Genomic DNA, 13,235 nt, shown 5'->3' on the forward strand with positions numbered 1-13,235 from the left:
CTCCCCTCTCCTCTCCTCTCCTCTCCTCTCCTCTCCTCTCCTCTTTTCCTTTTCCCTTCCCTTTCTCTTTTTCTTTTTCTTTTACTTTTTCTTTTCTTTTTGGGGAAAAAGAGAATTGGGAATACCCACACTCAGTCTCAACCAGGCAGCTGGGATCATAGGCATCCAGCATGCCTTTCATATGCAGGGAGATTCTGGGAGACAAACCTGGGACCCTGCCATGGACTTAGCATTGCAGTGCATTGCACATGACTGTGTCACAGTGGCTGGCTGGGAATTTTGAAGTATTTGTTGATTTCCATTCTCCAGTGCCTAGACAGTGATTATAACTGAATGTTAAGACTCATTAGCTTAACATCATCCTGAGTATTAAACCTTGACTTTAACTGCTAATCTTTTACTTCATAATGAAGGGAAAGAATTTCTTCTTAAATCTAAATAAATGTACTAGACAACAAAATAAACAAGAAATGATTGTTATGTGATCTGCTGTGCAGAAGAGTTCACACTTCCTTATCGGTCTCTGAACTCTTTGTCAGTTCTTTCATTAATTCTTCAATTTTTTTTCATCACTATTCATAGTTTTTTCTTTAACTTTTTTGAACTAATTTTAGTCTTAGAGAAAAGTAGCAAAAATAGTTTCTGCATACCCATGTCTTAGTTTTGTCCTGCCGTAGCAGAATATGTGGTTGACCATGTGACTAGATAATTTAGTAAGAATGGAGATTTACTTCTTATAGTTATAGAGGCTAAGAAGCCCAGATTAGGGAACCAGCAGTTAGCGTAATGGCTATGTCGCTGGACTCCCACGTAGTCAACCGCGGTTCGTGTCCCAGAACTGGTGGCTTAAAACTCACGCCAGGCGCATGTGCGTGCGTGCCCAAGATCCTAAGAGGAGAATGGAGGAGAAGGGATTGCGGCGTGACCATCCCCCCTGGGGGGTGATTTCTCGTTTTCTGTCTCTATGTCTCTGTCTGTTTGTCTGGCGAGCGCACGCGCCCTATAGCAAAGAAAAAAAAAAAACCTCTCCAAAAAAAAAAAGAAGCCCAGATTAAAGCACTGGCACCTTTTGGAGATCTTCTTGGTGCATTCTGCAGAGAGAAAGACTGTGTCCTCCCATGAAGGAAGGTGGAATGGCAAGAGACACTCCTAACATCAAGTGTGTTTATAAGGGTAACTAATTACCTTCATGAGATTGGAGACCTCATGACCTAATACTTAAAAGCCAATCTCTTATTACTGTCTCATTGGCAACACCTAAATTTTGGACAAGAGCTACTGAAACCATAGCAACCTTTCACCCAGTTTACCCAGAGTCTAACCTCATCATTAATATCCATTTTATGGTCATTACTCAGTGATAGTATTTCATCACTTCTTAATGGGACAACTACTATAATCTCATAACCAGTCTGGCCTCCTAATCTTCTTTGTGTCTGCCTTCAATAAAATCTGAGAACACAGAGGCAATGGCCGACAACATAGGCCTGATCTTTAGCAGAAACAGCTTTATTTCCGACAGGATAAAACCAACACTCTGCATCTTGGCATTCAGATGCTGTCTATATTTGACTCTCAGCTTTAGCTGTGATGGTTAACTTTTCCTATCAACCCTCCTAATTTTGTGTCACATTTTTCTCATTATCTTTTTTTCACCTGGAAGATTTTGCCTTTGGTTCTCCTCTATTTTATGTAATATTCAAATAACTACGAATACTGAATTTCTGTGTGTTCCTTTACCAGCTAGTTGATGAGTTACTTATGAAAGTAAGTCTCAGTTTATATATAAACACACACACACATATATGATATGTATACATATAAATAATGTGCATATATATATATGCATGTGTGTCTACATGAAAGGACTTAAACATTTGTGAAATGATGGAATAAAGTTAAATTAATTTTGGTGCTAAAAAATGTTGAAGTCCATGGATAGTTTTTTTCAAAATATGTATTTCCACGAAATTCTTGGAGGTCCCTCATATATCATTCCTGGTATCTGGTGGAATGCATTACACAAGAGACACTAAGTCGGGAACCAGCAGTTAGTGTAATGGCTATGTCACTGGACTCCCACGTAGTCGACCGCGGTCCGTGTCCTAGACCCGGTGGCTTAAAGCTCACGCCGGGCATGTGTGCAAGTGTGCCCAAGATCCTGAGAGGAGAATGGAGGAGAAGGGATTGCGGCGTGACCATCCCTCCTGGGGGGTGATTTCTCGCTTTCTGTCTTTCTCTGTCTGTCTGGTTAGCACACGCGCCCTATAGCGAAAAAACCTCTCCAAAAAAAAAAAAAAGCAAGAGACACTAAGTGCATTTTTTTTTTTAATGGTAGATTCTGAATCACCATTCTGAGCAGAAATTCAAATTTTACAGGACTATCAACTGCTCATGTATTATTGGTACCTTTTCCTATATGTTGACTAAAATTCAAAAAACTTCAAAAACATTTTTTTAAGAGATATTTTTGCTATAGGGCATGTGCACTTGCTGGAGAAACAGAGAGAGAGAGAGAGCAAGAAATCACCCCCTTCCACAGGGGATGGCCATGCTATAGTCCCTTTTCCTCCATTTTCCTCTGGGGATCTTGGGCACACACATACATGTGCCCAGCATAAAGTTTAAGCAACCAGGTCTGGGACTTGAATCATGGTCAGTTATGTGAGAGTCCATCAATGTAACCATCACACCATCTACTGGTTCCTGGTGTGAGCTTTATGTCTCCAGGTTGAGGACTTGAGCCATGGTTGACCACATGAAAGTTCAGTGACTTAACCATTATGCAACCTGCTGATCTCTCAAAAAGATTTTGAGGAGAAGGGATTGCAGGCGTGGCCATCCCCTCTGGGGGGTGATTTCTTGCTTTCTGTCTCTCTGTCTCTCTTTGTCTCTGTCTTTCTGGCGAGCACACAAGCCCTATAGCAAAAACCTCTCCAAAACAGAAAGAAAAAAAGATTTTGATTGGCAAGATATTGCAACAGTTCTACCCTGTTTCGGTAAACACTGAGGTATGCTGTTCAGACAGCCTTCATTTGATTCAGGATGAATACATTCTTCCCTTGGTTGCCGAAGAGTGCTGTCAACTATTTTGGCCCTAGACCAAAACTCTCTATCCCACAGCTACTCAGTGCTGGAATATACAGGCCTGGTTCCATTTCTATAATGAGCATCTCAACTCCAGAACCCTGATGGAGTTCATTGAGGCCTTGACTGTGATTGGCTCAAGGCTAAGTGCCCCTTCTGCCTATTTTTGTCCTTCGCAATTTCCCATTGATATTGGTCAATGGGCACACCCCAAAAGAAGTTCTTCAAGAAATTTTTATCTCAGAATCTGCCTCTAAAAAACTGACACCTACCTAACTACCATTGCTCTTTAGATCATTAGATAATTTATTCACTCCTTCATTTGTTCAATTAGTAAGTCTATGTTCATTAACTACTTTGTGTCTGACACTTACTTGATAAGAATGACATTGATCCTGCCCTCATAAAACGTGATTCTTTTTTTTTTTTTTCTTTTCTTTTCTTTTTTAGAGTGTTTTTCAATAGAGTGCGTGCACTTGCTGGGGAAACAGAGAGAGACAGAAAGTGAGAAATCACCGCCCAGGGGGATAGCCATGCCGAAATCCCTTCCCCTCCATTCTCCTCTTAGAATCTTGGGCATGCACGCACATGCATGCACATGCACACGCACCCAGTGTAAGTTTTAGGCCTCCAACTCTTGGACTCGAACTATGGTGAACTACATGGGAGTCCAGCGATGTAATCATTACTCCATCTGCTGGTCCCCAAAACATGATTCTTATTAATACATCAGACTTCTCTAATTTCTCCCATTTCTGAAGTTTCCAGAACATTCCATTGTTTCTCATATTGCTTGATCTTTAATTTTATGCTTGACTTATTGCTTAGAATCCCCTCTTTACCATTCTCCTGGTTAAACTCTATGTTCGTTCGTTCTTTCTTTCTTTCTTTCTTTCTTGCTTTCTTTCTTTCTTTCTTTCTTTCTTTTGGAGAGGTTTTTTGCTATAGGGTGCGTGTGCTTGCCAGGCAGAGAGAGAGAGACATAGAGACAGAAAGCGAGAAATCACCCCCCAGGGGGGATGGTCACGCCGCAATCCCTTCTCCTCCATTCTCCTCTCGGGATCTTGGGCACACATGCACACACGCCCGGCGTGAGTTTTAAGCCACCGGGTCCAGGACGCGAACCATGGTTGACTACGTGGGAGTCCAGCAATATAGCCATTACGCTACCTGCTGGTTCCCAGCTCTGTGTTCTTTAATAGTTTAACTTAAATACTACTACTTTTAGGAAACTGTCCCTCACTACTTTGTGCTGGACTAAATTAGGAATCTGTATTTGGTGCTACTGCATTCAACATAATGTCCATATGTATTTGTTTTCCCCTCCTCTTTCCCCACCTCCCAACACACTGCAAGCTTCTTGAGTATAATATATATACTCCTCATCAGGCAAACTGTATGTGCCTTGTTGTTGCATGAATAAGTGAATAAAAAATGGAAAATTAATCTTAAAAAAGGTTTTGATTCTATTATCCATAAGGCCTAATTACCCAGGCATACTGATTAATTGGTGGTTCCAATCTAATTTTATATTCTGAGGAATTAAATAAGATGGGATAAAGTATTCCTTTGATATTTCTGAACAGCTTTTTTCAGCAGCCAATTTTCCCAGTTACATTCAATTGTGCTTTTGCAAAAACTTAAATGCTACATGCTATATTACATTATTAACCCTATGTTTCATATTTCTTTGATATAATTCCTTTACGTATTCTCCAAGCTTGCAAGAATCCAATAGGTATTTTTAAAATGAAAACTACAAAGGAATCTTAAATAATACAGATACTAAAGGGATGTAGTCCTCCAGCCTAGTTGTAGTCTTTTTAATAAAGACTTGGATATTGTTGAAATTATGACAGTAGTTTCTCTCCATAGTTTAAAAGAGTTTTATTTTTCCTGTTTTTATTCTCACACATGGATTTCTGTATGATATGCTTGGCAAATTTTAGCTCTTGGCAAAGAAAAAAATGTGTTAATTATTATCTTTCTTTGTCTCTCCCTCTTTTTTTTTTATCATTAGGTACGTCTGTCACTAATGTAACAGCCACTGATGCTGATGACCCAGTTTATGGAAACAGTGCAAAGTTGGTTTATAGTATCTTGGAAGGGCAGCCTTATTTTTCCATTGAGCCTGAAACAGGTTTGTGGCTTACATTTTGAATTCTATTTAACATGTTTTTGCTTCAGGGAAACACTTTTCTTGGGATTTGGATTATGAAATGCTATGGTTAAGTATTTCATTGCTGTATCAAAAATATTCAAATGTGCAATGCGATGTACATGGTAAACCCTGCAATCATTTTGATGCTGATTAAAACAAATTGCAGAACCTTTGTAGAATATCACCTATTTAACAGATGGCCTGACACCATTTTTCATCCTGGAATAAAGGGGAAAAAATATGCTTAGACATTAGAAAGTCTTAAATATTAGAGATTTAAATATAAATTTAGTTACTTATTGACTGTGTGATCCTTGGCAAATAACATGTATATATCTTTATAAGTTTCAATATACACATCTATGGAATAGGTCTCTCATAACATTATGATGAAGATCAGATGAAGCATGATGAAGATCAAATGAAGCAATAAATATCAAACAATCAATGCATGGCCAATGGTAATCGTGCAATGCTTGTTAGATATTATTAAATTTGCTTTTAGATTAATCATTTGTAAAACAGAATATGCACTGATGTCTACCCACTAGAGCTCTTATGAAGATATTATTATGGCCAATATTAAACCTAGTCAATAACTTGCAGTCTCATGGTACAGCTTTTATAAGCAAGAAGTAAGTCATAACAAATAAAATTAAGTAAATAAACATTTTTTTAAAAAATAATGTTAACAATACTATTACTGTTAAAGTTATTATGAAAAATGGTTTTTATTAAAAAGTACTTTAGTGTATATTTTCCTTCTTTTTCTGGTGATTTTTATCTGCAAATCTCTAAATAGAAAAAAATGTACAAGCATGTATACATGTATTATCATTTCTTTGATTCATGAGTTTTCAGCATTATTGAGATAAATTTCCATGACTTACCATTAACTTAATTATTAATTAAATGAAAAATTTTAAAGCATCTGTGCTTTTCCCTAAAATTCAAAGAGTAAAATTGTTATGCTTTTAAACGTGAGAAAAAATTGCATTTATGTATAAATAGGTCATGGTTTCAAATTGGCTTTAGATTTTAGAAATAGGGAAGAACTCTTATAAAATGCAATAATTATAGGTATAATTATATATATTTTTCTCAGCCAAGAAGTGTGTTGTAAACTTGTCTATCATTTTATCTCTTGATGTACCTAAAGTAGTGGCAAGCCGGTAGTCAGTTGTGAGTCTGAAGGAGAAAAAAATTCTTGGCTAAAGTCACAATGGCAGAATTGAGTACGAAATTTGGACTCACAGCCAGGGACATAATTTCAAAAGTATTGTCAGACCTTTTTGACCACTTTTCATAGGCAATAATTATGGGACAGTGCCTTCTGTAAGACAGAAATGTGTTAATTTGTAGAGTGGAGTTGAATAATGTTCTCCTTTGCTTCTTGGGCATTTGTTCACAGTCTTTTGTTCACCATTCCCAGTGCAATAGAGACATTAATCCAGAAAATCTCCACTGAGCATTCACTGTGTGCCAGGCACTGAATTAAATATAAGGAGAAAAAATTTGCAAAGGCTAGTGTCCACCTGTAAGTATCAAACAATTCACTTTGGAAGACAGATTATTTTTCAGTATAAAGAAAGCATAGTGATGCCATGAAATCATTCACATTTTAAAAATGAACTACTATGCGGTATTGCTAATAAAAGCCCTCTACTAAGTTAGAGGATTTGGAAGACTAAAGTCTCGTTGTTACATGTTGCCATTTGTGTAATTAAATGTTGTCGGTCATGTTTAATATTTACATTTCTACCCAGCATAGTGTCTATCCATATCAGCTTTACCATTTCCTATTTGACTGCTATGAAATTTGTCTGATTTACATTTTAGAAAGTTCTGGCACTTGTAGATGAGGTAATGGAGACAAATGATATTTGAAGAAATCATAGAATAGTTGCTTAGGGACCAGCAGTTAGCCTAATGGCTATGTTGCTGGACTCCCACGTAGTCGACCGCCGTTCGAGTCCTGGACCTGGTGGCTTAAACTCACATTGGGCGCGTGTGCGTGAGTGCCCAAGATCCCGAGAGGAGAATGGAGGAGAAGGGATTGTGGCGTGGCCATCCCCCCCCTGGGGGGTGATTTCTCTCGCTTTCTGTCTCTCTGTCTCTCTCTGTCTGTCTGGCGAGTGCAAGCGCCCTTTAGCAAAAACCTCTCCAAAAAAAAAAAAAAAAAAAGAAATAGTTGATTAATAAATTTTTGGTGAATGAGGTTTAGGTTTTTAACTCCAGCAGTCACAATGCAGATGGAAAGTGGCTAAAATTCAATAATCGATAATATCAGTCTAAGTTTTTTTTAGCTGAATCATAAATATGTATGAATGAAAGGTAAAGTTTTTTTGTGTGTGTGTAAATGCCTACATAATTATACTTGGACGTGTTCAAATGAAAGCAGAAAGTGTTAGTTACTCCTGTGGAATCGAAATTTGACTTTAACTTGCAGGGCTTTTCTCTCTTTAAACGTTTCTTGAGACTCTTGATTGTGTGTGTGAGAGAGAGAGGGAGAAGAAAAGAGAGAGTGAGCGAAAGGAAGGTATAACAGTTATGCAGAAATAGAGTAAGAACACTGTTTGAGATGGGCCAGTGGATGGCATAGCAGTTACTTCACTGGACTCCCACATGGTTGACCGCAGTTTGAGTCCCAGACCCAGTGACTTGAAAAATTATGCTGAGTGTGTGTGTGCGCCCAAGATCCTGAGAAGAAAATGGAGGAAAAAGGATTACCGCATGGCCATCCCCCCTGGGGGGTGATTTCTCGCTTTCTGTCTCTATGTCTCTCTCTGTCTGTCTGGTGAGTGCACATATCCTAAGGCAAAAATCTCTCAGCAAAATATTTTCTTTTATGTTAGAAAAATACAGACAAAATAGATAAAGATCATTGAACATTTGGATTTTTTAATTTTGTGAACATATACATAGTAAATACCTTTTTTGATGACTGAAAAATGTGTATTGGTTGGGTCCTGTGGGAAAAAAGATGTTGAGATAGAATAAGAAGTGCAGGTGACTTATTGAGGGTTTAGGACTCTGAAAGATAAGAGAGACAAGAAGCAGGTTTGCACAGAAAAGTTCTTCATATCAAATGCAGACCTGATACCTGTGCAAGGAAAGAGGAGAGAAAGGATAAGCCAATTCAGATCTGGCAGCATCTCCAGAGCAACCTATGGGATCTCTGGAACAAGGATTATTCATTAAATTAATTCCAACTTGCACCCTGGTGGCCAGACTTTAACGTAACCCCCACACGCAGTCATGGGCTGTGAGGTGCCTAGAAATAGCTGGACCTTGGCTAGAGTCTGGAAGCCAGTACGGAAAGTGCTTGAACTAACGGGTCTCAGCTCTCTGCACTTCTTAGCAGAGTCTTATTGTTTTGATTTGTTTTCAGTTTTGCTAGTGGGCACATGCACTTGCCGGAGAAAGACAGAAAGAGGGGAGGAGAAAGTACTCCCACGTGGGGCCTGGGCACACCACAATCCCGTCTCCTCCGTTTCTCCATCCCTTTGGGATTTGGGACATGCATGCATATGTACCCAGTATGTTTTCCAAGCTGCTGGAGTAACGTAAGTTCCCAGCAGTTGCCTACGTGTGATCTGGCTCCCTTAATCTCTAGCCAGGAGCCACTTAGTAGGGTCTTTCTTAAAGGGAAATCCAAGTAGTGTGCTCTGTGGCTGCCATAATGTATGTATTAAAAACAGAAGAGAAAATAACTTCTCGTCCTCTTGAATCCAATAATGTGATATTAAACATAGCAAGTCCATGATGCTAGACTCGTTTCAATAAGGAAACAGAAACCAGAGCATGAGAAACAAGAAATCCTTCACCTATCTTGTATTTGTTTTCCTTATAACAATGTTCGGTATGGAACTCTGGACTTTGGAACAGATACGTTCTGCCGTCCCCTTGCCTGTGACATTCCCACTTAGTGAAGTTATTTTCTGTTGTCATAATTATCAATCTTGTGCCTCAGGAGAACTTTTTTGTTTCATGTATCATGTTAAGGCCACAGAGATAGACTATTTGTTCTGTTTATTTCCTTCTTCAAGCTTAATACAGTCAGTGATTATCTTGTCCGTTGACTTCTTTATAATTTTAAAATAAGTTCCCATACTCCAATAGAATGTGAAAAAAATGGAACTTTTGGATTAGTTGATTTTCATCCTTATGCCTAGCAGCATCCGGCACCGAGAAGTCCTTCCATAAGTAGTTAAAAAGGAGGAAGGAAAGGAAGGAAGAAGGGAGGAGAGAAGGAAGCAAGGAAAATAGAAGCAAGGGGAGAATGGAGGGAGAGAGAGGGGGAAAGCAAATTAATAGAAAGAAAAAAGCTTGGTGTGATTGACAGAGGAGTGAAACAAAGAGCTGGGGATTATAGCATTGTTTGCAGTCTGCATTTCTTCTGTTTCTCTGATGGAAAAATACCATTTTAATCTCAGATATGATTTTCTGAGATTTATTTAGGAATAGCATTCATGCCCTTTCCAAATCTCATACTCTGTCAGAAGTGTGTAAGGCAGCACAGTACTATTCTTGCACTTTTCAAAAATGAGCCTTGGGATTGTGGTAGACTCCTGTCCAGATTTACTTCCAAGTCACATGGGGAGATAGGAAAATTGAGGGACCACTACACAAGAAAAAGAGTAGTGTTTACTGTATTTCCTATTCCACAGGTCACTGTGCCAGACAAGTACTACCAATAAAAGCAGTTAGCAATAACAGAAAAAAAAAATTATGTTGGCACAGTCCTCTGTTCGACAGAGCACTAAACCAAACTGTAGAGGAAAGAATTTCTGTTTCCATTTTGCAAATGACAAAACTGCATTTTGGAGAGAGCAAGATCAATTCCTTCCCCACTTCTAGAAAGGCTTCTCTGTCAAGCTGTAACAACAGGAAGAATGAAAACAAGAATATAAATAACAACATGGGCCAGCTGGGAGGGTGGTGGTTAAGGCAGGTGGATCCCACATGGCTGACTTTGCAGTTCAAGTCTTGGACCTGGCAACTTGAAAAACATGCTGGGCACAAATGCATGCATGCTAAAATTACAAGAAGAGGATGGAAGAGAAAGGATTGTGGCATGGACTTCCCCCTAGTGGAGTGATTTCTCATTCTCTCTCTCTCTCTGTCTCTCTCCAGCAAGCACATGTGCACTATAGCAAAAAAAAAAAAAAAAAAAAAAAAGAGGATTTAGAAGAAAAGAATATAAACCACAATAGCCACAATAGCCTCATTTACTGAACAGTTAAGATGTTCTTTACATTATAGTAATTGTGTATCATTACATAATTTAATTTACTGTATTCCACACAATGTTTTGAGATAGGTATTAGCCTCATTTTGGTTGTATTGATGAGAGGTCACAGAAACTGACTTTACATTTCTTGCCCAAAAGGGTTTGAAGTAAATCTATCTGATTTCATACTTCATTTTTTTGACTTTCTTCTGTACCCCAGTTGACTTCAGAGCAGTGTCACTCAGGCTGAGGCATGTCCCTGGTTTGGAAATGGATGTATAGAACTTGGGAACAAGCCCAGACAGCCTTTATACATAGGCACACGAGGTAGTGCGGTGGTAAAGATGTGAGGCAGTAGTAATTGTAAAATGGATTGTCACTTTTGTGAATAGTTTTTATTACAGCACTTCAAAAGGCTGAAAATAGTATTTGTATTAAAAAAAAAAAAAGACGTTTTTTTTCCTGTTTCTTTCCTGCCACCCTCAAAACCATATGTTTGCTTGTAGCATGTTGGGCACAGACAGGGAGAAATGTGCCACTTATTTAAAAAGCACTAATTTGAGGACAGCAGTGAGAAAACAGTTGTAGTCCATCCTAAGTGACTGAAGACAGAAAGTCTAACTGAAATGCAAGGCAAGTGAATAATAAATGCTTAATTATCTAAAGAAACCAGGGTAAAGTTTCAGAACAGTCTAAACTTTGCTCCAGGCAAGTGAGAGTATGAAAAATGACCTGCTTAAAAATAAACTAACTTAATTCATTGACCTTTTTTTTTTTTTTTTTTCTTTTTTTGACTCAGACCATCTTTCTTCATTGGATACAAATAACATTTGTCTCAGTGGAACCTGTAAAAATGAGCTGAGTTAAAAAATACTCCTTGGGAAAAAAATAATCCATGTAATGAATGGTTCTCTTTTTTAAAAATCAAGATAATACATGGAGTCTTCATGGAATGCCTTCATGGAATTGAGTCATTTTTCTGCCTTCTGAGTCAAAGTGATAAATTGTAAACACACAGAGTCTCTTTTTAATCAGGATTGCATAGATAATCATTTCCACTGCCAAAGGGGCTGGCTGAAGAATTTCCTCAGCACAGGCCTTTGAGAAGTATTCAGAAAAACTCAGACAGACCAACAACAGTGCTGGGTATGCATTGATAGGTGAGAAATCCTTGACATCTCACATTAATTGATATTTAGTCGACATATACATTCTAAGTCTTATTCTAAGGGCTGAGGATACACGCACACATAAATGGGGACCTCAAAAATTTGTGGGAAATGGAATTAAAGTTCAAGTTTATTCTGGTGCAAAAAAAATTGCAATTCATGCACAGATTTAAAAAAATAATATAAGAAGTCTTTAAAAAGTTCCTGGAAAATGCATATTATGAAAAAAATCATGCATGGATTTCAAAATGTTTTACACCAAAATAAATGTGTACTTTGAATCTATTTTCCATGAGCTTTGTGAAGTACCCTCATACCCATTTTCTATTACCTTTCTGAAGACTCTTGTGTGTATTTGTATACATATGTGTATGTGTATGACATAGGATCATGATATAGGGATGGAGGAGTGAGCTCGTTAAATAAATATGTAGGGACGTTAAATAAATATGTGGGGAAAGAGAAAATTTAAAAAAAGCCTTTTATAAGTAGCAGCATCAGAGAATGTGTCCACAAAGACTGTAGGCAGTTTAGCCAATGAGAGGTGTGGAACGAGGACAATTGTTTAATAAGGTTTTAAGGCCCTACAGCAAGGGTTATCAAAGGGATATGTGGTCAGGAGAAAATCAGCTGGTGATCTGGGTGATATTTGAAATATTAAATAGTTTTTACTGCCTCAGTAATATCAGAAGATTTTTTTTATTTGAACAGATTTTTCCACATCCAATAAACTTAGGCTAGAATTTAGAAATCCTAACATTTCTAATAATTTCTATGTGATTTTGGATGAATGCCGTTATCTCTTATGACTAAGTATCCAATATTTTTTTTCTTCCAATTTTTAAAGGCATTAAAATAATACTGCTTTCTAATCATTCACGATATTAAAAAAATACACCCGGCATCCTTTGCTTTTGACCTTTACAAATTAGAATGTCTTTAATTTTTTTTTTTTGAGTTAAAATCCTTTAAAGGCTTTGAAGTTCACTTTCTTTTTTGTCTTTTTAATTTATTAATTTTACATTAATTCACTGTACATCATTACAGCATGCAAAAATGAGTTTCCCCATCCAGAATACACTGTATATTGGCTCAATTGAGGATAATGTCATACATGTTGTTGTCATCAAATAATTCTCCATTTCTTTTTCTTACATATTTTGCTTTCCCCCACCCCTTGATTCCCTTCATCTCACTCTCAGCCATTTCCCACTATCCTCCCACATTGTCTTTGGTATCTACAGTTGCTTTCTATGCCTTTTTCCCCTGAACATTTTATTGATTTACAAAAGATTTTAATTACTCTAAATAATTTCAATAGCAAGAACAGTTTTATATATATATATATATATATATCTATATATATATATATATATATATATATCTGTGAACACATGTCTGATTTTAGGCATAAAACTCCATGAGTGGAATGAACATACTATAAATTGATTTATCTATTTTATTTGTATTTAATGAAGCAAACATAATATTTAATGGACATTTCCATTTAGAACAACCCGAAAATTTTTCATTAGTGGTAGGTAGAAAAGTAGCATTAAATACAGAATCATTTCTAATGAAATCC

At 37.4% G+C, this 13,235-nt stretch overlaps 1 protein-coding gene across 2 annotated transcripts in view; it reads left to right on the plus strand.

Moving 5' to 3' along the window:
• The window catches only part of CDH8 (cadherin 8), a 447,802-nt gene that overhangs the window by 220,049 nt on the left and 214,518 nt on the right, over positions 1-13,235 (plus strand). For both annotated transcript variants that reach the window (XM_006143789.2, XM_006143790.3), the window contains exon 4: positions 5,108-5,227. In XM_006143789.2, the coding sequence (XP_006143851.1) occupies positions 5,108-5,227 (120 nt within the window). The remainder of the gene's footprint in view (positions 1-5,107; positions 5,228-13,235) is intronic.

The sequence above is a fragment of the Tupaia chinensis genome, unplaced genomic scaffold (genome assembly GCF_000334495.1).
Source record: "Tupaia chinensis unplaced genomic scaffold, TupChi_1.0 Scaffold000105_1, whole genome shotgun sequence".
NCBI classification, from domain to species: Eukaryota; Metazoa; Chordata; class Mammalia; order Scandentia; family Tupaiidae; genus Tupaia; species Tupaia belangeri.